General features: G+C 39.8%; 1 protein-coding gene across 1 annotated transcript in view; it reads left to right on the forward strand.

The window, feature by feature from the left end:
- Window positions 1-26,580, forward strand: part of cdh2 (cadherin 2, type 1, N-cadherin (neuronal)) — a 43,816-nt gene extending 17,236 nt beyond the window's left edge. Inside the window, exons 3-16 of the mRNA XM_026944591.3 lie at window positions 10,282-10,499; window positions 13,172-13,312; window positions 15,338-15,493; window positions 16,706-16,850; window positions 17,011-17,183; window positions 17,330-17,467; window positions 18,327-18,512; window positions 18,807-19,060; window positions 20,324-20,466; window positions 21,287-21,520; window positions 22,292-22,525; window positions 22,710-22,849; window positions 23,062-23,226; window positions 24,296-26,580. Of these exons, the coding sequence (XP_026800392.3) occupies window positions 10,282-10,499; window positions 13,172-13,312; window positions 15,338-15,493; window positions 16,706-16,850; window positions 17,011-17,183; window positions 17,330-17,467; window positions 18,327-18,512; window positions 18,807-19,060; window positions 20,324-20,466; window positions 21,287-21,520; window positions 22,292-22,525; window positions 22,710-22,849; window positions 23,062-23,226; window positions 24,296-24,502 (2,534 nt within the window). The 3' untranslated portion in view covers window positions 24,503-26,580. The remainder of the gene's footprint in view (window positions 1-10,281; window positions 10,500-13,171; window positions 13,313-15,337; window positions 15,494-16,705; window positions 16,851-17,010; window positions 17,184-17,329; window positions 17,468-18,326; window positions 18,513-18,806; window positions 19,061-20,323; window positions 20,467-21,286; window positions 21,521-22,291; window positions 22,526-22,709; window positions 22,850-23,061; window positions 23,227-24,295) is intronic.
- The last annotated feature ends 1,395 nt before the right edge of the window (window positions 26,581-27,975 follow it).

The raw sequence follows: 27,975 nt of genomic DNA on the forward strand, positions 1-27,975 counted from the left end.
TTAATTTTTCAAATAAAAGCTGCAAAAACACTACATTTTTGTGAGGAGTGGGAGACTGTGAGGACATTTAGTCCTTTTTGGTCCTCAACATATTTATGTGGGCTAAATATGTGTACACACCCACTTTTTTGTCTTTGTCTTTCTAATTGTTTTCTTATGACTGTGGTACAAAAAGATATACAGAAATATTAAATGATCCCAATGTTTTCATGATACACTGCATTAATGTATTTAGTGCTACGTACTTTTGTTTTTAAAATAAAGCTTGTGAAAACAATTTCTACAAAGAAAATATACACTGATGCTAACACAGATTTTAACATCTAACATTTAACATCATCCACTAATCTGTTACTGTGGGTACTAGTGAAGTTCGTCAGTGTCTTTAAACTGCAGTTGGTGATAGTTTAGTGTGTTATTGATGTCATATTTTCAGATCTTCAAGCCACGTTTCGCCACCTATGGATTTCTGCACCAGGAATATAGGAGGAAGATGATTGGGCCATTGAATTGTCCTGTATTGTGTAGCACTCTGCATGCCACAAAGTTTTCATATGAAAAAAACTCTTTTGCATAATCACTTGCACATTTGGATGATATAGTATTTATCTGTAATATTCTGCTATTCGGTGTTTAGTTACGTTGTTCAGTACTGAGTGAGGAGCGTAAATGTTAAGGTGTGAGCTGTGTATTTGTGAAAGTTTCTTATATTTTCCCTGAGCAATTATTTAGTTGAGATATTTTAGGACTGTACAGTTAAGAGCTTCCTGCAATCATCGTTTTTTTTTTTTTTGCTTCTGTGTTCCTTCTGCTTGAAATATTAAAGCTGATACATTCCATTTAAGTTGCTCACCTATCAAATTTCTCCAGAGTGCTCCGTAAGCATTTATTAAAATGTACACTAGGCAGCAATTAATAATCTCAGTACAGTATCAGTATCACTCAGGAAAATAGCATCCATCATTCCTGTCAAAGCTGTGCAGAATATTTACATTCTCCGTTTGATGAATCCTGGTGCATCCTCACAATATTCACTGATGTCCTTCCATATCCTGTTTGGCGTAATGCGACTGTTTGTTTTGGCGCTTCTATCTCGTCTCAGTGTGGACACACCTGTGTTGACACCTCTTTCATCTGCAATAGTCGAGTGCACCATCAAACACTTATGATATATGACCATGTTATCTTTCTCACCGAGAGTCTCCAGGGAGCGAGAAGCTGCCAGATAATAGGGTTTTTTTGCTTCACTGTCCTTTGTACACACACGTGCACATGCACGCACACGCACACACACTTTTGTGTAAAAAATTTCGATCCAGCTTTGTCTAGTCATCTTGAGACAGCACTCAGTATTATTCCTAGGAAGTCCAGGGTTGAAATTATAATCCACGTCTTTGTCATATATTTTTTTTTTTTACTGTTGTTTGGATACAGATTAAGATGTTAAACATAATGAAGACACACATATACACAGGGATATTTTGGAAGGAGATAATGACAACCCAGGCTGTCAGGATACTGCTGAGATTGTTGTGTGGAAGATCATTTGCAACACAGATATTTGCTGCTGTGGTTCACAAATCGCACCAATTTACTAGCATCAATTCACAACATGGTGTTTACTATCACCTCTTAACAAAGCCTGTTTATTCCCCCTGCATGTTTTTGCACATTTTAAGGGTGCAGTTTGTTATTTTAAAAAGTGCCTCCAGACCTGTAAAAATCACCTCATATTTGAAAGATACTCCTGTGATTTGCAATGTTATCATACAGCCGATCTTAGTTTCACCCTCATCTGGAACAGATCTTTTTCCCTAAAAAGCAACCCATATGGCATATGTAGTTTCACCGGAGCGATTCCCCTTTCACACATCAAAGCACTAAAAATGACAAACTGTTTCTTTAAGTGACTCTGTGTTTCTTTGTACACACAGAGTGCAATTAGAGTGATCAATGATATTGACCTTAATGAGCTTCCAATTCATCACTTTATTGATACCTGTGCATGTGCACGTACCTGTGCATACATAGTACTACGTACATAAACACAGCCACATACAAGCACCATTCACTGATTTGACTTAGTGACAGCTTCTGTAATCCCCTCCTTCCTGAGAGACAAGCAGCGAGTGAGCAACCGTATGTGTATGTGCATGAGGGTAAATAATCATGTATGCTGTGTGTGCATGGAGATAGGCTAGCACAGCAGAGGAATGCATTCGGCCCAGTTCACGGAGAGAATTGGCGTGACGGCTTTGCCTTATGTTGTGTGAGTGTAGGGGGTGATAAATCTTGAGTCCTCTCTGAGTTCAAACAAACAAGGTCAAATGTTAAAATAGGGCATGCACACAGACATATGTCATATGTTTTTAAAATGAAGGATATTTGAGAGAATAACTAAATGTTAGCTAAATTACTAATAACTAAATTGAGTGCAAAAGTTACGTTCAGGTCTGCTAGCAGAACGCCAGTAGTCCTGGAAAACTTGTTTCAATTAAACATTCCAGTAATATTCTCTTCAAAAATGAGTAATCTATTAGGGAAAAATGAAACAGCTTGTTTCTGAATAAATCTAAACATCTGTGAGTAACAGTAGAGCCGGTTTTAAAAGACATTGTGTAAGATATCCATGAAACTCTTGTGTGAAAAAAGTGCATTGTGATGAAGTCCTATGGTCACATCGCTCAGTCTTACTATTAATGTCCTGGCATTTACTTCTTCCCCCTAATATATAACATCAACATACACCAACTGCATTTTTAATATAAAAAAGCCCTTTTATATGTTTACCCATCGTTGTTCCAATAGCCTTAGGCACACATCCATCATGCTAGCCCAGGTATTGTAGGGTCACAGCTCTACAGATAAATGTTTTCTCTTTTTTAACATGCCACATTCAGCCCATAAAGGCATTGGTAAATAGCTGGTAAGTTAAATAAGATAAGTGCTCTGCAGTGCTGTGGCCGTCTAGGACTGGAGCGTGACACCCCTGTGTTAGCTCAACCAATGAACGATATGGCAAAGTTTATATTAACAGACCACCCAGTGTTTTAATAAAGCTCCTGTAGAGCGTGCACATTTCCGGGAGTGAATCAAAACTGCACTGTTTCTTCCTCCTCTCGGCTAAAACTAATTATAGCACAGCCAGAAAAGTTCACCACAAGAAGATGAGTGTAATAATGGTCCTCTCCCATTGTGTGTGTGTGTGTGTGTGTGTGTGTGTGTGTGTGTGTGTGGGTGGGTGGGTGGGTGTGTGAGTGTGTAATGGACTCGTTTAACAATTTGAATTTAATCAGGTGTGATGTGCACCATGTTCTTTGGATCTAAATTAAAATCTGCACAAATGAGGGGTGAGGTGAGAGAGAAGAAGACAAGGAAAAGAGATACCTGGGGAATGACTATTCTCTCTCTCTCTCTCTCTTGCTGTATCTCGCTTTGCATTTCTTCTGAGCATCTGAGCATTGAAATGCACTATGAGCTGAGTACATAAATGTGTACGGTTGTTAGCTGCCATTTTGGATCAAAGGCCATGCTAATCCCCATTAACAGAGAAGTATGTGAAAGTTGTATCAGCAGATGCCATTACTAAACACTATAACACTTTGGCAACTAATCAATGACTAGCAGCTCGTTAAGGGCTTTACACATTGTGCTGTTTTTTCAAAAGAGATAATGAGTCTCTTTATGACCCGCTGTTTTCTGATGTTAGCTTTTATACCTTAATGTGCACTTTCCCTTCACTATTGAACTGAAAAGTGCACCAGAGGGAATGCTTATATGTATGTGTGTGTGTATTTTGTGAAGTTCAGATTCAGATTGCCATGCACTCTGAGCGACAGCTTGAAGAATGGGGACCATTACAGCAGACTGACCTTTACATAGCTTGGAAAAAGTAAGAGGCATTACAGACAGGCATTGCTCTGGTCAGCCCTGTACAGTGTAGAGTGAGGCCCTTACCGACTCATCACAGTCTACAGAGGTACATTTTAAAGCAATGAAGCCTGTGCAGGGCTCACGGCAGCCATTTCTAGGGTCATTCCAACCTGAAGTACTGAACGTTTACTGAAGCAATTACTTCGAGGGGCTCTGCTAAATGAAAAGGGTCAACACATGGACACTGCTTTCAAAGATTCTGAGGTACTACTACTCTGAATAGAAAAATGGCAGCAGCAATAGTGAACTTATGCTACATTCATCTCGAGGTCACAACTTATAATTTCCAACCTCCAACCAGTAAAAGCCAAAGAAAACACTCCATCAACTTGAAATTCCTACTCGTCAACTCAGAGTAATCTTCTCAACTACCAGTTCCATCCCTGTTTACGGAGTGATGTCAAATCAACTTGACAGCAAACAGCATCCGAAACAAACAAAGTAGCATTTCTTACCTTTAAACGAATTATACTGTACATACAAATATTTGCTTTAGCTCAATCAACATACAGACATGTTTGCTTGTTAAATCTAAAACACTGACTATACCATTTGCTGTTTGAGGGAGAAAACATAAATCACTCATCACAGTTAGCTGGCAAAAGATATCCATTTTTTTCCACTTTGTTTGTCCAACATGCCAAGGTCAAAAATGACATAATTCCGACTGGCGAATGACCACTTACGAGGTCAGTCGAATGCAGCATTAATTATTCACTCACTCATTTTCAGTAACTGCTTTATCCTGGTCAGGGATGCGATGGATCCAGAGCCTATCCTGGGAACCCTGGGTGTGAGGCAGGAATAAGTTCACCAGCATTATAGGTCAGGTTTAAGTACATACCATATTAACAGTCTACTATTAATGCTAGTAAAGTGTAAGCAGTAGTGAGACAATCCATGGATAAATCTAATTCCCATTAGCTACACTATAAGATCAGAAGTATCTGGACACCTGACCATCACACCCATATGTAGTTCTTCCCCAAACTGTTGCCCCTAAGTTGTCCCCTAAAGCACACAATTGTGTAGGATGTCTTTGCGTGCTGTAACAGTAATATACAATTTCTCTTCACTGGAACTAAAAGGCCTGAACCTGTTCCAGCATGACAATGCCCCTATGCACAAAGCGAGGTCCCTGAGGACATTGTTTGCCAAGGTTGGAGTAGAAGAACTCAAGTGACCTGCACAGAGCCGTGACCTCAACCCCACTGAGCACGAATCCCCACAGCTAAGCTCCAAAATCTAGTGGAAAGCCTGAAATGGCATGTTCAAAAAGCACATATGCGTGTGATGGTCAGGATTCCACAAACCTTTGGCCATATAGTGTATGTTAGCCTGCATTCATCCTATTTTACAGTAACTATGCTATATTATAGTAATTATATGGTGCATATAAATTGACATCATTCACATTATTTTTCACTAACATATTTACTCTTTCATTATACAGTAATTTGGACAGTAATATGTTCCACTGGACAGGCTTCCATTTGGTTTTGTTTTTCCATTGCTGTGTCCCATCTTGCAGTGCCTTCTCAAGAGCTTACTTGATAAAATTTGCAAATGAGCTACTGTTATTATACAAACAGTTAACCCCATAACAAAATGTGACTGGGCTATATGAAGTAAGTGTTATTACATGAAACAAGTATACAAAGTGACAAGATTTCAATATAAAACATAATGCACCCTAATAACATATTTTCACTCTATGTTAGCCTAATGATCTGAGACACAGTGGCGTTACAGCGCTAGGATTATGTTGGTATAAGAAATAAACTAGATCACAGCATCACAGCACGCCATTACCGTTTTCTTTTCCCATATTTGTTTCCATTTTCATCTTGCCAGGTTGTAGAGTTCAGGTTATTAGTTTAGGGCTATTAAGCTTGAATCAGCTTAACAGCAAACAGACAACTTTGCGTTTGTGCCTCATGAACAGAAAACATCATTTAAAATATGCAGTGTGATACTAGCTTATGTTCCAATTGCTTTACAAATATAATAGAATTGTGAATATATGGCAGATGTAAGAGCTTTATATCTTTATACTGTGGCCCAGGGCAGCATTCTGGAGCGTTTTAAGCTTTGTAGAGATAAAGAAAGCAAGAGCTGATTGTCATACTGAGTTAACGCTTAATGCTAATGTGAGCAGCCTTAGTGTTTCTTCATCAGCTATTCTCATCAGCAAGCAGCAAAGACCTACTCATCAAATCACTTAACAAATCAGCCCTTCTTGCAATGGGTGTGTGTGTGTGTTTGTGTGTGTCCTCATTTGAGCATTGGTTGAAGCAAAGGTCACTTAGTTGTGTTCATAATTCTCCTGTCAGTTGTGATTCTCCTAGCTGTGGATTGTAAACAGTTTACTCTAAAGTGGCAACTCTTCAACATTTCAGTTCTGTTTTAAAATCTGCATCACAAGTAGCTTTCCAAAAAAAAAACAACAATCACTTCAAACAAATTTTCTCCCTCTTTCCCTCGTTTAACCCACTTCCAACAACATTGTGCTTGTGTGTAATCTAGAATCGTTCTGCACTTTTCCACCACACAAAAGCTGGTTATTGGTTGGGAAAATCAATAAGGCCCTGAAAACATGAATGGATGATGTCAGACGCTTGCAGGTGGCCTTCCCAGCTAACCTACAACATTATCAGACCATTTAGTAAGACCACAGCACTATTGAATTCTTAAATCATGCTTGTTCATAAGGTGTTGATATAGTTTCTATAAATTCTCTGGCAATAGTGCAAGGCAAATCACGGGTTCATATTAAGCTCATTGAGTTACATGACGCAATACACAAATATTATAAACCAATGCATTCAAATTCTCCCTGCATACATCTTCTATCTAGAGAAAGGATTTGCATAGATGTGACATCAATAGAGGCAGGGAGTGCATGTGGGGTTGACCTTTCTCTTAAACTCGTCAAGAAGTCTTTGTCCTTGGAATCAGTGTAATGTTTAGAAAATGTTAGCTAACCTAAAATTGTTCGCTGTTATGACAACCATTTGAGCATGTTATTTTAATGACCGCCACTGAAATAAGACATAAACAAGATGTGAAATCAGTAAAACCGCAAAACTGAAATCCAAGGAAGAAACTTTTTCTTTTTATTTAACTGCAGTGAACTAATATATGGCTATATTATATACATGCTATTCAGCATATAAACACTGTACTTGATATACTGTACATGGTAAATGATTTCAGTCTTAAATTCAATCTAAAGGCAAAATGTGTTATCATACCTTTTTTTTGCATTAGGAAATTCCCACATTTGACTACAGTTTCGTTCTTAAACCAGCAGATATGCAGCTGTTTCTTAAAAAAGTTTGCAAACCTGCATTGACACCTTGTTAGTGGAAAAGACGTCTCTCTGTCTCCCTCCCACCCCATCACCCAATCTGACTGCAGGTGTATATAAAGCCTGCCGTTATTAAGCTGCTAAACCATGTAATTAAGTTCGGGTCCATTCTGTCTGTTTATTTTTACCTCACTCAGACCATTTGCTCATCGGGCAGGGGGATCAGCATGCCAATAAACAGCAGTGTGTCCATCTCCGTGTGTGTGTGTGTGTGTGTGTGTGTGTGTGTGTGTGTGTGTCCCCAGGAAGATAGACGTTAGTGCAGAGGGCGACTTACGGTTATCTCTATGGGAGCAGAACTCAGCTCACACACATATACACACACATACACACACACACACCCACACACCTACCTCTCTCTCCATGAAAACTGCACAAGGAGACACAGCTACAGGCCAAATAGTTGTAGCCATCAAATTAAACCCACCACTCGACCAACACACACACACTTCTGAGATGATTCCTGCGTAACAGAGCCACCAGGGGCCGTGGATATCATGGAACATCAGGCCCATTTGCTTTATGAATCTCCGGTGTGTAAAAACAGACCCCGAGGCAATGGAAATGACAGGACTCTTTTCATTCGTCAGAGGCAGCCCAGTGCAAATAATAGTTTACAGAAATCATTCTGGTCCAGTAGCGTGGAGAGAGAACACATATTCACAATCCAATAAACACAATCCCCCACTCATTGCCTGCAGCAAATCTTTATCTAATAATCACTAATGAGCACTCATTGCTTGGAGTGGCACATTACACTAACTGATTTTTGGAGCCTAGTTTATTATCCTTAAAGGTCTTCATATAATAACCGTTGATTAATCTGAGTGGTAAGTGGAATTTTTCCAACATGTGTTCTTAATTAGTAGACTAATTAGCACGTGCATATGTGCACATGCACATAAAAGCAAAAACCCACACAATTGAGACAGCGTAGAGCTTACCTGAGGCCTTGTGTTTAGTCCTAATAGGAAAGAACAGCAGAGGACGATTTTAATTTAATGGACACACTCAGAGGCTGAAAAACTGTGTTTTAAATGTTGTACTAAATCCACTATCCATATTAAACCTCCTACAAAACTAATAGTCTCTGGTATATGAGCATGTGATTTATTTTTTTATTTTTTTAATAAAAACTGCAATGAAGATGCAACTACACAGTATACACATAAAGAAAATGGTAACACTGTGTGATATTTTCATTTAAATGTTGCAGAGAAGCAAAAAACATTCTCCCTACCAGTATTCATGTCTTCTGGGAACAAGCTAATGCTAACCAACAAATTTTATCATCAGCTAAATAGACTGTTAAGCTCATACTACCAACAACTATTATAAACAGCTAAATAGACTGGTAAGCTAATGCTAACCAACAAATTTTATCACCAGCTAAATAGACTGTTAAGCTAATGCTATCCAACAACTATTGTAAACAGCTAAATAGACTGGTAAGCTAATGCTATCCAACAACTATTGTAAACAGCTAAATATACTGGTAAGCTAATGCTAACCAACAAATTTTATCAAGAACTAAATAGACTGTTAAGCTAATGCTAACCAACAACTATTGTAAACAGCTAAATAGACTGTTAAGCTAATAACAACTACTATCAACAGTTAAATAGGCTGTTAGTCTGGTATATTTTTATTCGGAGTCCTGATGCCAGTTAGCAAATCAAAACCTGTAAGATTAGTATTTTTCCTTAAGAATTAAAGACCACAAATGAGGACAAATACAATTAGATAGATAAATAATAGATAATTTAAGAATTAGCCTGTTAAGGATTTAACAACTTATTTGACACAGAACAGAAAATTTGCTGTTTTTGTTAGTTGTGCCATTAATATATAGATAGATGCTGAAACAAAAGTGTGTTCCAAAATAAACTTTTTTTTTTTTTTTTTTTTGCTGTCAAATCCTTTTTCTTCTACCTTATTTTTGGCTTAACACATTCTAGGTCACATCAGCTGTGAAAACACTGAGGTACCTGAGAAGTCTGAGGTAATTCTCACCTCAGATAATATAAACTATACTGCTACAAAGGATGGTATGTGAACATGGTGTGTCTTATGCAGTGTAGTATAGAAGTATGGCATTTATAGCACAGCATCTGTGTGAATGTATGGGTATGCTTGTGTGTGAAGACAAAGAAAAAGAGAAGGCAACATTTCTGCCCCACGTCCCACGGCGTTCTTTTGAAAAAGCAGCACTCAGGCGGTGACATGTGCTCTGTAGAGAGAATGATGAGACTGATCAATGTAAATAGCTACTGGTCAATAATCGCACTCCACATCCAACAGCAGCGTGGCACACTAATTTATCCTCTTCCTCCAATGAGCTCTAATAATGAGGCATAGCATTCGGAGAGCGGAAGATGCAAAAGCGGGAGCCGAGTCAATACACGCATTCAACAAATGATGCACACTCCCACTCCATCTCTCCCACCGCTAACTGTGTAATTGTTTCGCCTTTAATAGCAGCATAATGAGCGAACGCGCAGCCATTTATTTGTTCTTTGTGTATTTCTAATGCGATTCCCTCTGGTGTTGTAGCCTAGTCTCTATCCTACACTCTACTCCTCCTTTCTTTGCATCTCTTTCTCTGTCTCGTGTCACCTCTGTTTCTTTGTCTCTTCTTCTTTCGTTGAGCACACCTGGATGCCTGCAGGTGTAAGCCTAAGCATAAATAATGCACGAGAGTGTTAGGGTACCAGATATCCTTTCCTTTCTTCTTCTCTCTACTCCTTCTGTGTCTCCCTCCATCTGTCCTTCACCCTTGCTGTCTCAGTATGCATGTTCCCCACTTCCTTGCTCTATGTCCTCTCCTCTGAAATGAAGCCACAATTCCCTTGTGGTCTAGTGAGGATGTCATTTTGTGTATGCTTGTGTATCTTTTTTTAAGACGCTTGTTGTCATGAGGAAAAAGTATGCTGGCTCATGCTCACCAGCCATCTCCCCCTCCCTTTCTCTGTCCTCAGTGAGCTTCATGGACTGTGGCAGAGGTTCCAGTCTGCGCTTTGAGAGTGGTTACCCGGCGGAATTTCGGATAGGAGAAGACGGCACAGTGTATGCCGCACGAACTCTGAGCGTATCAGACAGAAAGGGATGGAGCCTAGAGATCAGTGCAAAAGATAAGGACACACATGAAGTGTGGCTAACCCATGTCACCTTCGCACTACCAGACACACCTAAACAGGTAAATCTGGCAAGCTTATATTGCCATTTTCCATACCGTCTCAGTCATAAGAAAAGCCTTGTAGGCTTTGTTCATATTTTTAACCATTTTAAACCACCAGTGTGTAAATGTTTTTTTGAAAAAATGCAATAATAGATATGGCCCAGTAAAATTTTAAAAATGTATTGATTATGAAGTTTAAATTCAATTTTAGTTTGAGCTAAAGTCTCCTATATAGTATCAACCTTATATATGGTAAGCTGATATTTGTCATGTACCTGATATAAGACAAAGCAAAAAAAAGGCTGTTTACTGGGTAAAAGTATAAGTAAGACTTCTGCTATTGTTTTGCTATAATTTTTAAAAGACCAAAAATCTCGTTATGGATATGACTTAAGTAATGTTTGGTTAAAAAAAAAAGAGTATTTGAGATGTGAAATGATGCAGGTGTGGTGATGGAAACCAAAGTAACTTCACATGATATGTGAAATTCTTGTATCGCTATTAAAATATTTCTGGATTCAACATTTGTAGTTTTTTCCCAAGTATAAAAGTTGCTTCAAAATGTTAGGCTTTTTTTTTTAACGGTGATATGGAAACATATCATAAAGTTTAATTCATCAGGAAAATTCAAATAGCTAATAAGATGTATTCAAATTCATGTAGTGTTGTGTTTCATTTACAACATCCACAATGTATCTTCATCGATACTCAATCTACAGTAAAGCATTACCGGTGCCCTAGCACCCTGAGAATAGTGTTCTAATTAAGTCTTAACTCTGCAAATTGTGGTTGAGGCAATGGAGGGGGATATGGTAGAGGAGATCTGCTCCCTCAGCTAGAGATCAACAGCATTACATACTCTCTCAGGGCCGTCATGTGCTCAGAGAGTGAGAAGAATGCTGCTGCGCACATACATAGGCAGAAGAGAGATGGGGAAAGTACAGAGGTGGCAGTGAAAAGAGAGAGAGAGAGAGTGAGCCTAATGACGGGTGTTTGGTAGAGATGGTCAGAAAATGAGCTGGGACACGAGAGAAAGTGGGTAGAAACAGATAACAATAAGAAAGAGCAAGTGGGAAAAGCTGTTGGGAAAGCTGGATTGAAAGAGGGGAAGAAAGATACAGGAAAGATAGGTGAGAGAGCAAGCAAAAATAGAGTGTATGTGTTCAGAGAGAGAGAGAGAGAGAGAGAAAGAAAGAGAGAGAAGCTGTATGAGCCTGTTGTTGATCTTCATGTTGTTGCTGTTGATATTAATGTTGTTCCACTCTTTGTAATTGTAATGGCCTGGCTCATCACCCGAGTCATATCTACACCAGCCAGAGACTGGAGACAGAGACAGATAGAGACTGAGACAGAGAGAGACAGAGAGTCTGCCTTTCTGCCAGCACTCTTCTGCCCACACTACTGCACTGCCATTACCATCAATATTTAACCAGAGAGAGAGAGAGATGGTGTCAAGAGGGACTTACAATCGAAACTGAATAGAAATAAAATTCACAGGAAGATGCACACATACAAACACACACATGTGTGTCTTACTATCCTTGTGAGGACCTTTCATTGACATAATTATTAATGCTAACCTTAACCACAATAACAAAAAGGAAACCTTTCAGCTGTTTAATATTTTTTAATAATAAATTTAAAAAAAGCCATTTTCCTTGTGAAAACTAGCCAAAGGTCCCTAAAAGATCAAGACTGTCAGATATTACTACCCTTATGGACACATTTGATCCCCACCAAGATATATAACCATGCATGCACTATCTCTCTCTTTGTCACTGTTTTTGTTGGCTATTTCCATGACATGGTTTATTACTGCAGCTAATAATGAAATGCCTGCACACTAATCCTAACCTAAAAGCCAATTTCATAGAGACAAGCCACATCATATTATAGATATACCCACATCATAATCATCGAGTATTCCTATCATCATGAGGACATTTGGGCCTGTGATGATAGGAATACTTGACAATAAATACATTCTCATGCACCCAGATTTAGTACCAAAGTAATGTTAAGCATGCTCTGTGTGTGCCTGTGTTCCTACCTTAAAAATCGCTTAGTGTGTAGAGGACTTTTTTATTGTTCTGCACTTGGAAAACTGACTGCAGTTGTACTGTTCTAGTCAAACATCCACTCTAGTATGTCTGGCCTTGAATCACATGCTCACACACACACACACACACACACACACACTCACACTCACACACACACACACACACACACACACACACACACACAGAGATAATGGAAAACCTGTACTGTAAATTCTACAGACTGAATGCATTACATAAAGTTAACATGTTTTAATAGTGTGATCACTGCGAATAGATTCCTACTACAAAAACTTCACCGATACAAATGCTTACACACTTATACACACGTGCATACTCATACACGCATTCTCATATACGCATGTATACTCATACATATGCAGCATGCAGACACGTGCACATACGCTGTAGGTTTTATATTAGTAGCTTGACTCAGTGATATTTATGACCACATTAAAGAGAGTAGAATTAATGCTGTAAATATTTAGGTCCACAGACAGGAGAGATAAATGCCCTGCAGTAAGTCTGTGTGTGTGTGTGTGTGTGTGTGTGTTGTAAAGTGAGAGAACAGAGAACAGAGAGTGCAGTACCCAGGGGTGTATGAGGATCTAACCGAGTTGTTCATGTTCGCAGGTGCCTGAGATCGTGTTTCCATGGCGCAGCGTTGTTGTCGGAGGCGACGGGAGCGTGAGCCGTGTGAAGAGAGATTGGGTCATTCCTCCCATCAATGTCCCTGAAAACTCCAGAGGACAGTTCCCAGAGGAGCTTGTCAAAGTCAGCATACACACACACACACACACACACACACACGCACACAGGAGCATGCACATAAATCCCTGCAGAAAAAGTAGAAAGTCTTTATGAATCGGTTTTAGTATTTATTACCATAAAAGATCTATAATTCACTTCTTCCTATTATTAATATACAGATTTCTAAACTGCTGAGATGCACAGCATTTAGACTTCATTAATTGTTGTCATCTCTTAATGATTAACAACTGATATTGTCTCAAGTAGCTTGGGTCCCTGGAGGACTAGTGGTTAGACCCCAGCCACTGGGGTTGCGTGCAGCAGTGTGCACTCAGTGCCGGTCCCAAGCCCAGATAAAATTGGGGAGGGTTGCGTCAGGGAGGGCATCCGGCGTAAAAACTGTGCCAAATCAAATATGCAGACCAATGATCTGCTGTGACGACCCTTAATGGGAGCAGCCAAAAGAGGAACATCCAGATGGTCTCAAGTAGCTTGTTCCTCTATGCATTTAGATTACTTTCTAATATATGGCCATGCAAACTTAAATAAATTGTTGATTGCACTTTTTTCTGTTTTCTTTTCTTTTCTTTTCTGTTTTCTGTTGTTTTTTTTCCTTTTTTTTTTTTTTTTTTTTACTTTTGTTAAAAAAACAAAGCTTTTTAACTTTGTGTTAAAATAACTAGCAATCAATAAGAAACTAGGTAGTAGTAGTAGTAGTAGTAGTAGTAGTAGTAATAATAATACAGAAAGGCTCTACAATATACAGTATATGGCCGAAAGTATGTGGACACCTGACCAACAAACTCATATGAGAGCCTTCTCCAAACTGTTGCCACTCACAATTTGGAAGTTCACAACTGTATAGAATGTCTTTGTATGCTGTAGCATTATGATTTCCCTTCACTAAGCACAAAGTCATGCTGGAGGCCCAAACCTGTTCCAGCATGACATTGCCCCTGTGCACAAAGCGAGCTCCATGAAGACATGGTTTGCCAAGGTTGAACTCAAGTGGCCTGCACAGAGCCCTGACCTCAACCCCACTGGGATGAACTGGAACGCTGACTGCACCCCAGGCCTCCTCGCCTAACATCTGTGCCTGAGCTCACTAATGCTCTTGTGGCTGAATGAGCACAAATTCCCGGAGCCACGTTCCAAAATCTAGTGGAAAGCTTTCCCAGAAGAGTGGAGGTTATTATGACAGCAAAGAGGGAACAACTCCATATTAATGGCCATGGTTTTGTAATGGGATGCTTAAAAAGCATATATGGGTGTCAATGTCAAGTGTTCACATACATTTGGCCATATAATAATAATAATACTGATATATTATGCATTGTTTTGCAATATGACGGTGAGTCAAATGAAAACCTTAAAAGTGTGACGTATAATATAATCGAATATATATATATATATATATATATATATATATATATTTTTTTTTTTTTCTAGAGGAATCCAGACACTCATTAAGTGCTGGAACACTTGCACTGAATGATATGTAGAAAAATGATAGACTTTTATGATAACTATTTGTAGTAAGGAATGTAAAATAAAAAAAATTACACCCTTGTATCAATAAACCATCTACTCTACTATACTTCAGTGTTTGTACTGCCTGGTTTCTGACTGGTCACAGAGGTTTCAAATAAGGTTTCTCTTGATGTGTTAATTAATCTTGGCAAAAAAATTTTTTTTGTAAAATTAATGCAGGCTCAGTCTTAAATTATGACACATCACAGGTTAAAAATTTTTTTTAGTGTATCGCTATCACAGTGTGTTCCAATATAATAGAAGTTCTTTGTCTTTGCTGTGAGTAAATAGCACTGAACTGGTTCATTAAAAAGGTTTCAGATTTCAGAGTTCTGTTTTTTTTTTAATGTATTTTATATTATGGCCTTCATGATTTCCTGTAGGTATTATGTTTCAACAATAACATCTATTATTTTCAGAAAACACACACACACACATATATTACAGTGTAATGATTATATGTATTAAAACTCTAAAACGAAACAGATACAAGCAGACTAAAATATGTGTGTTTTTCAGATCCGTTCAGACAGAGATAAGATTAACACACTGCGCTACAGTGTGACTGGACCAGGAGCTGATCAGACTCCTACCGGCCTCTTCATCATTGACCCCATCACGGGACAGCTGTCTGTCACTAAGCCTCTGGACCGAGAACAGATCTCCAATTTCCATGTAAGTGTGTGTTTGTGTGTCTGTTTTAGAGGGCATTCAGCTCCCTGTATGTGTGTTATATGTGTGTCCTCATCCCACAATCCTGCATTCCACTGAGGAGACACTAATACTCCCATTAAACTGCTTATCTTGGTTACCATGGCAATCTGAGAATGCAACTTTTGACCTCTGTTTAATCCACTCTTAGAGAAAAAAGGGGAGTAGGCAGATTTTTTAGCTTAGAAAGAAGAGTTATCCTAACACACACACACACACACACACACACACACATGCCTTGTCCTAATAAGGACAGTGCATATACATTTTAAATTTTAAAATGTAAATTTTAAAGCTAAAAGAAATCACCATGCGTTATAGTACTTGAGCACTGTCCATTGGTTGTGCACTGGATTTATAGTGTATTATTGTATATAAATAACGGTTCACAATCCAGTGAGAATATGGACAGCACTACAAAATGGCTACACTTCAAATAGTGCACTGTGGGATGGTAAAAATGGAACAGATTCAGACACGGCAATTGTCTTTTGTTCACTGGCTTCAGCAGATAATCAGAGCAAACATGGGGGCAGAAACATTTGTAATTGGTTAAGTGCTGCACCTAATGAAAATGGACAGGAAACAGGGCTTGCCACATCTTCAGTTAAATAAATAGCCTGGTTCTAGCACTGTTTTTGGAAATTAACTGAATCCAGTTAGCTTTAATGTTTAATGAAATGTCTCTTGCTATTTAATTCATCTACAAATTTTTATTTAATGTGTTTAATTTAATGTGTAATTCCTCTTATGTGACATAAAGCTTGGATAATAAAGAGAGTTTTTGAATACTTTTTCATATTATTGTAACATAATTATTATCACGGCATTTTTGTAATCAGTTTATTTTCACCCAGTTACTGCATATTGTATTATATTATATTATATTATATTATATTATATTATATTATATTATATTATATTATATTATATCACATTATATCACATGACAGTTTGAGCTACTGTTTCATAATATTAGTACAGAGTGGTGCTTTTGGCTCCCACCACCGATGATTGTATATGAAGTGCAGTCTACACGATGTGCTGGTTATGGTTTGTTCATGAGCTTCCTGTTCTCAGTGTTTGAGTCGTTATATAGCCATATTACTCGGATTAGTAGGAAGCTAGACATTTTTGAGTTGTGTGACTAAACAGTGTGTTTGTGTGTTGCTCCAGCTGCGTGCTCATGCTGTGGACATTAACGGCAATCAGATGGAGAATCCCATTGATATTGTCATCAATGTCATCGACATGAACGACAACAGACCAGAGTTTTCCCATCAGATCTGGAATGGCACGGTGGACGAGGGCGCTAAGCCAGGTACTTAGACACACACTCACCCACTTTTCTACACAGCTGACATTCTAATCCTCACGTATATTGTGAACAAGTTTGTTGCACCTGCTAGTTATTGGTCTGACAGATGGCCGTTGTTGTACGAAATCCAAACCAGATCACTGTTTCTCTCCTTCTCATGCAGGCACGTTTGTGATGACAGTCACAGCACAAGATAAGGACGACCCCAACACAGCCAATGGCATGCTGAGATATAAGATCCTCTCTCAGAGTCCTGAGACTCCCTCCACCAACATGTTCACCATCAATAACAAGACAGGCAAAATCATCACGGTAGCCGCAGGCCTCGACCGAGAGGTGGGTATCTGTGTGTGTGTTTGTGTGTATAGAAAGGCTTTTTCCAGTGTCAGCTTCTTGTGGTACTGTCTTTCACTATTTTTATTCTTGATACCCATTTTCTCACTGTGTGTATGTGTGTGTCTGTGTGTGTGTGTTGTGAGTAGAAAGTGTCCCAGTACACTCTGATCATCCAGGCCACTGATATGGAGGGAAATCCGACATATGGCCTGTCCAACACTGCTACTGCTATCATTCGCCTGCTTGACGTCAATGACAATGCACCAGAATTCACCAGAGACACAGTGAGTTCGTTGTACACGTACACCTACTTATAAACAAAGTGAGAAAGCCAGAGTTTTCTATTCATTCAGAAACACACAAAAGGTCTGTCTTTTTCCCAGTTGAAAAGCAGTTGTGTGTAACCAAATGTGACAAAAAATACCCTGAAAATTGTACATAACATTTAAACTTTTCTTTTTTTTTATTGTGCTCTCTGAAGTTGAAAGTATAAAATCAGTAATATATAATTTCAGCATCACAGGCTCTGGTGTGTGCCCACGTTCAAAACCCAGGACATTACTGACCCTGTGAAACAACTTTGCCTGAATGCACTTTCTCATTTTCCATGAAAACCTGAGGGATTGGACGTTTCCCAAAGCTTCCAAATTTCACAGATTCTGCTGAATCACAGTATTAGGGAACTGTAATGTAACATTTGATTTCTTAAGTGTGTCCTGTCATGTCCATCTTATTCTGGTAAAGCAGATGTCAGCAATACTAATCTTTAGGGAAATGCCATCAGATTAGGAAGTTAATACTGGCAGTTGTTGCGGTTAGTAGAAAGAGAGTTCTGGCAATTGTGTTTAATCCACAGGAAGAGACGTTTCCCCTCAAAATCATAATAACACAACATGTAGAAGATATAAGTGTACACTGTGGAGAGCTAAAGTAGACCCACATGATCATGCTAACAATAGTGATGTTACTGTGAAGCAAATCTGTAACATATGTTAACATAAAAACATGGTTGTTTGCAGTGTGAGAACACTGACTTACTTCCTTCTTAATTCACCACCCTATTAACGACGAGCATCTCTCTCTCTCTCTTTCTCGCTCTCTTTCTGTCTCTCACTCACTTCCCACTGTTTATTCTCACTTTAGTTCTACGGAGAGGTGCCTGAGAACCGTGTGAATGTGATTGTGTCAAATCTGACAGTGACAGATAAAGACAAGCCAGGCACACCAGCCTGGAATGCGGTGTATCGCATCACATCCGGAGACCCGACTGGACGCTTCTCCATCCCCACTGACCCCACCACCAATGAGGGCCTTGTCACTGTGGTTAAGGTTAGTTATACACAATTTGTTTGGCATTGTCTAAAGTGATTTCACACATGCACAGTCAAACACAGAGCGAAAACAGTTCCCATAGAAACAAAGCCGGTCAACAGCCACGACCGCCTCTTCATCAGAGATAAACATTTGTAAGTGTTTTAATCACAAAAGGAGCCATTCGTTAATTATTAGTCCTCACTGGGTATTTATTGACACTAATATCCTCTTATTTTAAAGGGCATTCAGTCTATTTTAACTAGATTTGTTTTTGTGTTTTGTGTGTGTACATGTGTGTGTATTTCTCAGCCCGTAGACTACGAGATGAATCGTTCATATTTGTTAACCGTGGTAGCTGAGAATGAAGTGCCACTGGCGGGAGGGATCCACCGCACCCGCCAGTCGACAGCCACCATTTCCATACGCATCATCGACGTGAACGAGAGTCCCAACTTTGAGCCCAACCCCAAACAGATCAAACTGGATGAGGGACTTCCTGCAGGGTCAATGCTCACCACATTTATAGCTCATGACCCTGACAGACACATGCAGCAGAGTATCAGGTAGACACAAACACACACACACACACACATATTCACTCATTAAAACAAAATTGCATATAACTGCAGCATGATAGACACATACAGAAGAGTGTCAGGCAGAGGCAGATACACTGTTTTCCACATAAACATGCGCCCACACACTCGCTCACTTATAGGTAGTCTCAGCCTCAGATGCTTTGAGGTGTGAAGCTTTGAAAGTGCCACTGAAGCTTTGATGTATGTTTTACCACAATACTTACCAGTCTCAGAATCTTACCACTTTTATTCTCATAAGCTATACACATGCACCTTAGGACAAATTTTGAATGCTGTGACAGCAATAAGATTTTCAGACCGAGAGAAAGTCACTGGATTAAAGTTTTTTTTTTAGGGTTTTTTTACAGTTAGGGTTTCCACAGGGTTTCCAAATCCCATGGGTGGTAATCTTCTGGCTTTACGTTTATGTTATTTAAATTTGCAGCCTTGGTAAATGGGGTTTTACTAGAATTCAAACATTCACATTTGACATGAGAGTTGCATTACTCAAAATGGGACAATGGGATACTTGAGTTTATTTCGCACGGGCATCTTCTCTGTATTTTTAGTCATTTGCTCATAAATGACTCCTTCATCACTGACCTGTGGTGTTTCCTCCTGTTTTTGCATCACAGTGCTACTGTTTATGACATAGGTTACTATCACCAGCTAATTGGCTGGCCTGCTTGTGACCATTTTCCAAATCTTTTTACATTTTTGTTTGGACGGAGATATTTTCAGAAACACTGTTTGTGATGGGAATTTTCAACACTTGTGCATGCACAGATTCTTGCAGTGTGGCATCAGGCAGCAGCACAAACAGTTTTTTTATTTCTAGTTGCCTGGCAGACAGCTAAGCTCAACAAACAGAAGAAGAGGAAGAAATCCGACTCCCAATTGGCTTTCACAAAAAAAAAAAAAAATTTTCATTTAGTATGTATGTTTAAACTTATTGTGCTTTTTTTTATGGTGGCGTGATGCACCTCAGTGCTAGCTCACCATACGGCATTACCTTATGTTAGCTACCACTTTTTTAGCCCTTAGATCACTTATGTTTCCAGGCAACCAAAACTAGAAAAGTGGACTAGCTAATAAACGTATGATTTGTGCATCCATTAGATATCAGTACTTATATACACATTATCATATATATACGGCAGATTGTATTTTAAATGAATAGTCATTTTAGATAATATTTTAACACTTCAGAATTTTCAACAGTGTGTGTGATGTGTTTCTGTGTTTTAGGTACTCAAAGCTATTTGACCCAGCTAACTGGCTCGAAATCGACCCAAATAATGGACACATCTCCACCATCGCCCTACTTGACCGCGAATCCCCGTACGTCAGAAACAACCTCTACAATGCCACTTTTATGGCCTCTGATAATGGTGAGTAGTGTGTGAGTGTGTGTATGTATTGCAACTCGGTTTCAATCCATTACAGGTTACACAGTGGATGAGTAACTCCATTGATCTGAGCTAAGGAGAACAATTATGAGCCAATAGCCACTGGCTTGCACATAGAAACACCCATACACATAGATACACAAATAAGCTCAAACACTTTTACACATAAAACTACAAAATTCCTTACATGTATAAAGAAGGAAAGCATCTGTCTTCTTCTCTCTTTCACACACACTAGCACGCACTCCTGTTTATGTGAACAAGACTGCAGTTTGCTTGACTCTTCCGCTGTTATTGACATTCTCCTTGAGTCAGCCCAGTGTAAAAAAAAACCTCTCTCTCTCGCATTTAAACACACTCATAGCTCTGTGAAGGAGTGATCCCATCTCTGTAAACACTCTGTTAACCTGTGGTCCCAGAGTGCCTCACTCACAGTAGGCCACTCATGGTGTTGGATTGTAACACTCCAGCGGCGCCGCTTCCTCTCCCGTGGCTCCCTTCATTCAGCCTGATCATCTAAAGAGGGCTGACACTTAGTGCTCTTCTCTTTTCAAGCTCTCCCCAAGTGACTAGAAATGTTCAGACGAAGAGGCAGCAGATGCAGAATAGCTCGTGGGCAGTGTCTACTGTCAATGATTGACAATATCATACATCCTCTGATTACACATGTCATAAATATTTCATACAATAGCTTAGTGGTTCAAGAGATTTGCTCTCATGGTCTGACAAATTGACAGCCGCTGTGGTGATGAACAGCTTGTTTTCTGATCTTTTGCTTTCTCTTTTTCACCCTTATCTGCAGGTATTCCTTCTGCGAGTGGAACAGGCACACTGCAGATCTACCTGTTGGATATTAACGATAACGCACCACGCGTCTTTCCCCAAGAAACTGAGGTGTGTGAGAGACCTGAGCCCAACGCCATCAACATAACAGCTGTGGATGGAGACCTGAACCCCAATGCTGGGCCATTTGCTTTCGAGCTTGCCAACCGACCTGCTGACGTCCGCCGCAACTGGACACTCACCCGTCTCAATGGTACGGCACACACCTGAATAGCATCATAAACACCTTACCCATCTTACCACTCTCCCCAGAACTGTTACCACTGTGTAAAATAACAGAAGGAATGAATGACAGATCCTACATTTAAGCATTTCCACAACACAACTAATATGTAGCAAGCTAAAATTCATCTTCTTGGTCTTTATTGTTGCACCGATGTGATGTTAACATTAACATAGATTTTAAACCAGGTTCAAACCAGTTTTTACTCTTCAAGCCTTTTCCCATGTGACAGTTAAACTATGTTTTATAATTACTTGTCTCCCAAATTCATGTGAAAAAAGTCACCTTGGGGGTAAATAACATTAATGAAATTTTTATTAATTCATTCAATAACCGCTTTTTCTTGGTCAGAGTAGCGGTGGTTTTCTACGGCTATCCTAGGCGCAAGGCAGGAATACACACACACTCATTCACAGTTATGAGCAGTATAGTATAGTAAAGCCAGCTACCAGAAGTGGTAGAAAGTGGAAGATCATGTGAAACTCCACACAGACATTAACCCCAGCTCACAATCGAACCGGGACCCTGGTACTGTGAGATGGCAGTGCTTCTTGCTACACCCCTTAATTAAATGTAATTATAAGAGCAATGCAAATTTCAGTTTTAGTTATACTTTAACACATGTGCTTTTAAAATTTTAGTTTTAGTTATGCTTTAACACATATGTCATAAAATGCACTCAGAAATTTAATTTCATTATTATGCAAGCTCATCTTGTGGTTGTGGCTGTTCCTGACTTAGGCGACTATGTCCAGTTGAGCCTGAAAATCGGGTACCTCCAGAGCGGAATCTACGAGATCCCCATCATCATCACAGACTCTGGAAACCTGCCGATGGCCAACACCTCACACCTGCGTGTGAAGGTGTGCCAGTGTGATCACCATGGAGACTGTGTGGACATGGAACGCATCATGGCCGCCGGTTTGGGTACTGGAGCCATCATTGCCATCCTCATCTGCATCATCATCCTGCTGGGTGAGTTATTCCCTGTCGTGTATATAAAACCCTATATGTCTAAAGTGTTTATGCTTTAGGGAATGAGGAAACAGAATGGGAGTTTTATCACCAGTGAGACTCCCTTTATGCTAATGGCTATGCATGACTCATTTTGTATCGCATTCTCTCTCTGTATTTGCCTATCCACGTGCTCTCTGTGTAGTGCTAGTGCTGATGTTCGTGATGTGGATGAAGAGGAGAGATAAGGAGCGGCAGGCGAAGCAGTTGCTGATCGACCCGGAGGACGACGTGCGAGACAACATCCTCAAATACGATGAGGAAGGCGGAGGAGAGGAGGACCAGGTACAAACACAGTGCTGATTTTAGGAAACGCACAGATTAGGTATAAAAAGTGATGTGGCCTATTTGCTGCTGTGGGTCCAATGTGCACGAATCTGTAGGTGCAAATACTTCTGAAATAGCAGAACCTTCATATGGTAGGGTTAAGGTTACCAAAGAAAGCTGTCACTCTTCCTTGTCTTTTCCTCACCATCTGTGTGTGTGTGTGTGTGCAGGATTATGATCTGAGTCAGCTGCAGCAGCCAGACACTCTGGAGCATGACCTGGTGAAGCCAGTTGGAATCCGCCGGTTGGACGAACGGCCGCTGCACCCAGAGCCCAGCTACCCACTTCGCTCTGCCGCCCCACACCCCGGAGACATCGGAGACTTCATCCACGAGGTTTGTGTGTGTGTGTGTGTGTGTGTGTTTGTGTGCGGATGTGTTCAGTCTCCCCATATAAACTGCTGGATGGCACCAGAGATAAGAGCTAATGGTGATTGATTGGTTAATTGGAGCTCAATCCTATTAGTTTAGATGGACATTAGTCTGGCTTAGGTATTCGGTATCATCCTCAGTGGTCTGTGGATGAGCATGTTCTACACACACACACAGGGGGGAGCGAGAGAAAGAGATCCTTTCAAGCAGTAAACTGTATTGGGAGCCCAGTAGGAAAGAGTGAGAAAATCTTTGAAACTGGAAATGAATTAAATATCACATATGAGCTTAAGTAAGTGCACTTAAGCAGGTACTCCCCCGTTTAAGCTGAGTAGAAATATATCTGCTGACTTGCACTATGGTAGATTTCTAGAGTGTATTCCTCTACTACTCTTTCATTACTAAACACTCAGCGGGCAGTATTAAATCAATATTGTGCAGACCAGCTTGTGTGTAGCCCTGCATAATGATATTCTGTTTTCACTATAGATTGTAATGTGAGCTAGGTGTGTAGGGTACTGCCTATAGAATATCATTAAAGCAGCACCCCTAATAATTGGTATGTGTCTTAACACCACACACATTTCAGAAGTAGTCTCACAGCCATGGTAATGTTTTTGTACTACTTGTACAGAGGCAAAAGAAACACTTAAGTAAGTGTGAGGACACCTATTGGATTATTATGGCTGCTTTTCCATAACTTCTGTGTTCTTCTCTTTTCCATGGTTCTTTTCTCATCTACTCCTCTCCTTTCCTCTCCACTGCTCTCAATTTCTCATCTCCTATCCATTCTTTCAATTGCTCCTTCCATCCTACTTCCCCCTCATTTTCTGACCACAGCTGTCCTTTACCATCTTCCGTTTCTCATTTTCCTCCCAAGGCTACAACACTTGAGTGCCCTGCAATATGTTCATGCAGCACATGAGATATTTCTGGATGGCACTCCGCTATGAATATTTTAGAAAGTTGTCGTGTAAGAAGATCATTTTCTAATATTATGGAAAACTCCATGTGTCTGTGCTTTCTTCTTCAGGGTCTGAAGGCGGCCGATACAGACCCCACGGCTCCTCCATACGACTCGTTGCTGGTGTTCGACTACGAGGGCAGCGGCTCCACTGCCGGCTCACTCAGCTCACTTCACTCATCCAGCTCTGGAGGCGAGCAGGACTACGACTACCTCAATGAATGGGGACCACGATTTCGCAAACTAGCCGACATGTATGGCGGAAACGACGACTAAAGCGCCCAGGTGTTACAGAAAAAAATTTAAATAGAAAATTAAAAAAAAAAAAGTGGCACTTTTTTTAACATGGGACATGGGACAGTGTGTAAAATCAGAAAGAAGAATATTTCCCCCATGAGAGAATGAGACAGAGGGGAAGGAAGATCACCATGGCAACACTACTGGCTCCTTCCAGGCTTTGTGCCGAAGCCAAAGAGCGCAAGGTGATGGAATCTGGACTCCATCTCTGGATCACGCCAGTTTGTTGCCCAAGTTTGCGGGACCATCAGTGCAAAAAAAAAAAAATGAACAACTCTGAAGGAATGCTCAAAGAACATTGAACCGAACGCTCAGTTACACTTGAATCTCACAGTACAGAAGCACTGGGATATTATGTGCCTTTTTGTACATTTTTGATTGATTGGTTTCCATTCATTGGCTTTATTGGCTCTGAGTTTTGGAGTAGTTCTGTTGTGAGCCTGTTTATAGAATATGGTTATGCTTCAACATGCTTCTGTTTGTACATCACAGCATGGCGCTGTTAGACGCCATCACGCCTCGCCCCGAAGAAGAAGATGAGACTAAGCATTGTACAGTATGCTAGAAATTAGATGTCAAGTTTCATGTCATTGTTTCTTTTTTTAACTATTTACATTTTTTTTTCCACCAAAAGTTTAACTTATGCAGCCGGTGCAAAAGGGGAAACCCTCATCATCGCTTGGTAGCGGAACTTTTTTGTTAGGATAAATTCCTCATTTTTTATTATTATTATTTTTATGACATCTTGTTTCACAAATAAAACTATTATTTTTGTTCAATCTCCATCTGCCTTAGTCAACCTATGGTATTCTTTTATTTTTTTTTACTGCACTGTAAATTAATGGTGTGTACATAGTTTTTTTTTCTTCTTTTTTTGTTGATGTAGTCTATGAGGAAGTACAAGGAGTATGAAAGAGTTGTATATGTATAATTTGACTACAGACAAAAGGCTTTTTTGCATGTTTTTATCTTTTCAGTATAAAAAGGTATTTCCAAAATTGATTTACCCACAAAAAACATGTCTACATGTCTACCATTGGAGAGACACAGCACCAGCAAGGCAGCAGTTTTATCCAGATATGTGTACAACCCTCCCCTCTGCCTGTTCAGGCTTTATGTGCCAGCGTAAATGAATTAGATTTAGTTTTTAAAATGTCTTTGGCTGACACTTCTCTAAATTCATCTCATTCTAGTAGTCCACTGATACACATTATACAGACTGGTGAAATCTGGTGTCTTGTACGTCAAATGGCTTGAGTCAAGTTTTCAGAGATAGCTGCTGGAGTAACACATGGAGATGAAGCTGGAGAAATTTTGGGAATCACTGCTGCTGTCTCTCCATAAAAAAACTAAAGTGTGTGTGTGTGTGTGTGTTTACAAGCTGTAGTCACAGAAGGGCCAAGCAGTATGGAGGTAATTACCTGTCAAAAGTAATCAGAAATAAATGCAGTGCCAAAATAGTTTTTTTTAATGAATTGCAAGTCTGTAGTAAATTTTGTAAATCTATAACTTGTACCATTTGAGAATCCTTTTTTACACATGTACTTTATAGGCCCATTTGTTACAACGTATTATTTTACATTCATAGCATGTTTTGTTTCAGTGCCACCCTCTCAGCTCTCTGGAGCTATGCGCTTAGATTAAAACGCAGTCAAATGTTTCATTTAAAACCACAGAAGTTTCACATGATCACATTTTAACAGCATAACCAGCTTTTTTTGTAAATGTAGCATGGAAGAGTTCATTAATTATGATTTCATAATTGCAACATACTCACAAATCAGTCAGTTACAGGTTTACAGATCTGACTATGGATTTGTATTTCAACATTGCATTTACATACTATTTGACAGGAAACTCCATAGAGCAGCCTTAGTCTAAAGGACCAGTGTGTGTCATTGCTCAATACACACTCAGGTGACTGACGGCAGGAAGTTGATCAACAGCTGCTGAGTGATTGGCAGCTATGAAGAGTCCAGTGAGCTTGTTTACTGTTACTTGTTGATGTTATGACCCATCGCTGCCCATCTGGCCAATAAAAGTTTAATTTTTGGAAATAGTGCCAGTCCTCTTGGCTTTTTTTTAAATTAGCGAGTGTGTGCTCTTAATGCTTTTTTAAAAATTATCTTCATCATTTGCTTCTTACATTGTTTTATTATATGTGAACACAGTGACAATATTATGCTAAGCTTGTACCAACAGCATGTTGCAGATGATAAATGATAGTTGGCCTTATTTGCAGCTGTTTCCCAGGAGCCTAGAAAGGAAAAATAAAACACATTTCATCTAATATTCCTAATTATTTATAATTATTCCTGTTTGGATCCCACTCACAGTCCATCTAGTCATTTAGGCAAATTATTGTATGCCGGTGGCTGTAACTATTTAATTAGTGAGCGTGTGTCCATGCATCCTTCATGATACGGTGGAAAAATGAACAAACACACACACACACACACACGCACATACACACACAAATATTCTCTGTGACTCCCAAGCACGCCTCTAGAAGCTGTCCTTGGTCTGTCACTCTCTCTTCTTCTTCTTTTCTGCCTTTCCAGGAATTGGGATTATTGTGCCAACATCAAAGTGCTGCCTCCTTCTGTCCCTGCGCTTGTGTGAGACTGAGCGAGTGACAGTGAGCAAAGGCATCAGCCCAGGCTTGATGCTGCAGCTCATATAAATCAGGCAGAATGAGTAGCTCTCATGCATCCGTCCTACCCTTGTGTCTGTGACATACGTTCTATAGGTTTTCTATATTTTATAGGCCGTTTCATATTTATGCCACTTTCTTCCTCTCTTCTCTCTTTGTGCTTGTTTTCATTAAAATCTCAGCTATTCGTTGGTGTCCTTGTTAGGCGAGAGCAGTGTGTGCGTGAGTGTACGTGTTAAGAGAGTGAGTCAGTTGGAGTCTCAGAGGCTAAAAATAAGCCGCGCTGTGCTGGCTTGAGGATGGAGATGACATTGATCAACTGATACAGGGATAGGAGATTGTCGCTCTCTCTCTCTCTCTCTCTCTCTCTCTCTCTCTCTCTCTCTATCCTGCGGTCTTCTCTCCCCCAAGTACGTTCTCATGCCCTGGTTATGTAGACCAGATTTCAACAGCTCCACTGTGGTGTGTACGTAAGACTCTCAAATCTGATTTTCATCCAAGCGCTATCTCGCACATCAGTGATTGCGCTGTGTTTCCCTGGGTTGCACTGGCAGTATTATAAGCTAAAAGCTAAATGCTCCAGATGTCTGCATATACAAGAAGACACATTCACAGCACCCCATTACAATCATCCATTGCACCTCTAATGACTTTAATCCAGGGCTGTGTCTTCTATCTCACTGTGTGTTCTAGCTCCTCACATATGGCTGTGGGGAATGGGAGTGGATGGATTTTGCATTTGTTTGCTAGTCCAAGATCCCTATACTTGTGACTATATTTGAAATGGAAGTATTTCTAC

The sequence above is a fragment of the Pangasianodon hypophthalmus genome, chromosome 19 (genome assembly GCF_027358585.1).
Source record: "Pangasianodon hypophthalmus isolate fPanHyp1 chromosome 19, fPanHyp1.pri, whole genome shotgun sequence".
Lineage (NCBI taxonomy): Eukaryota > Metazoa > Chordata > Actinopteri > Siluriformes > Pangasiidae > Pangasianodon > Pangasianodon hypophthalmus.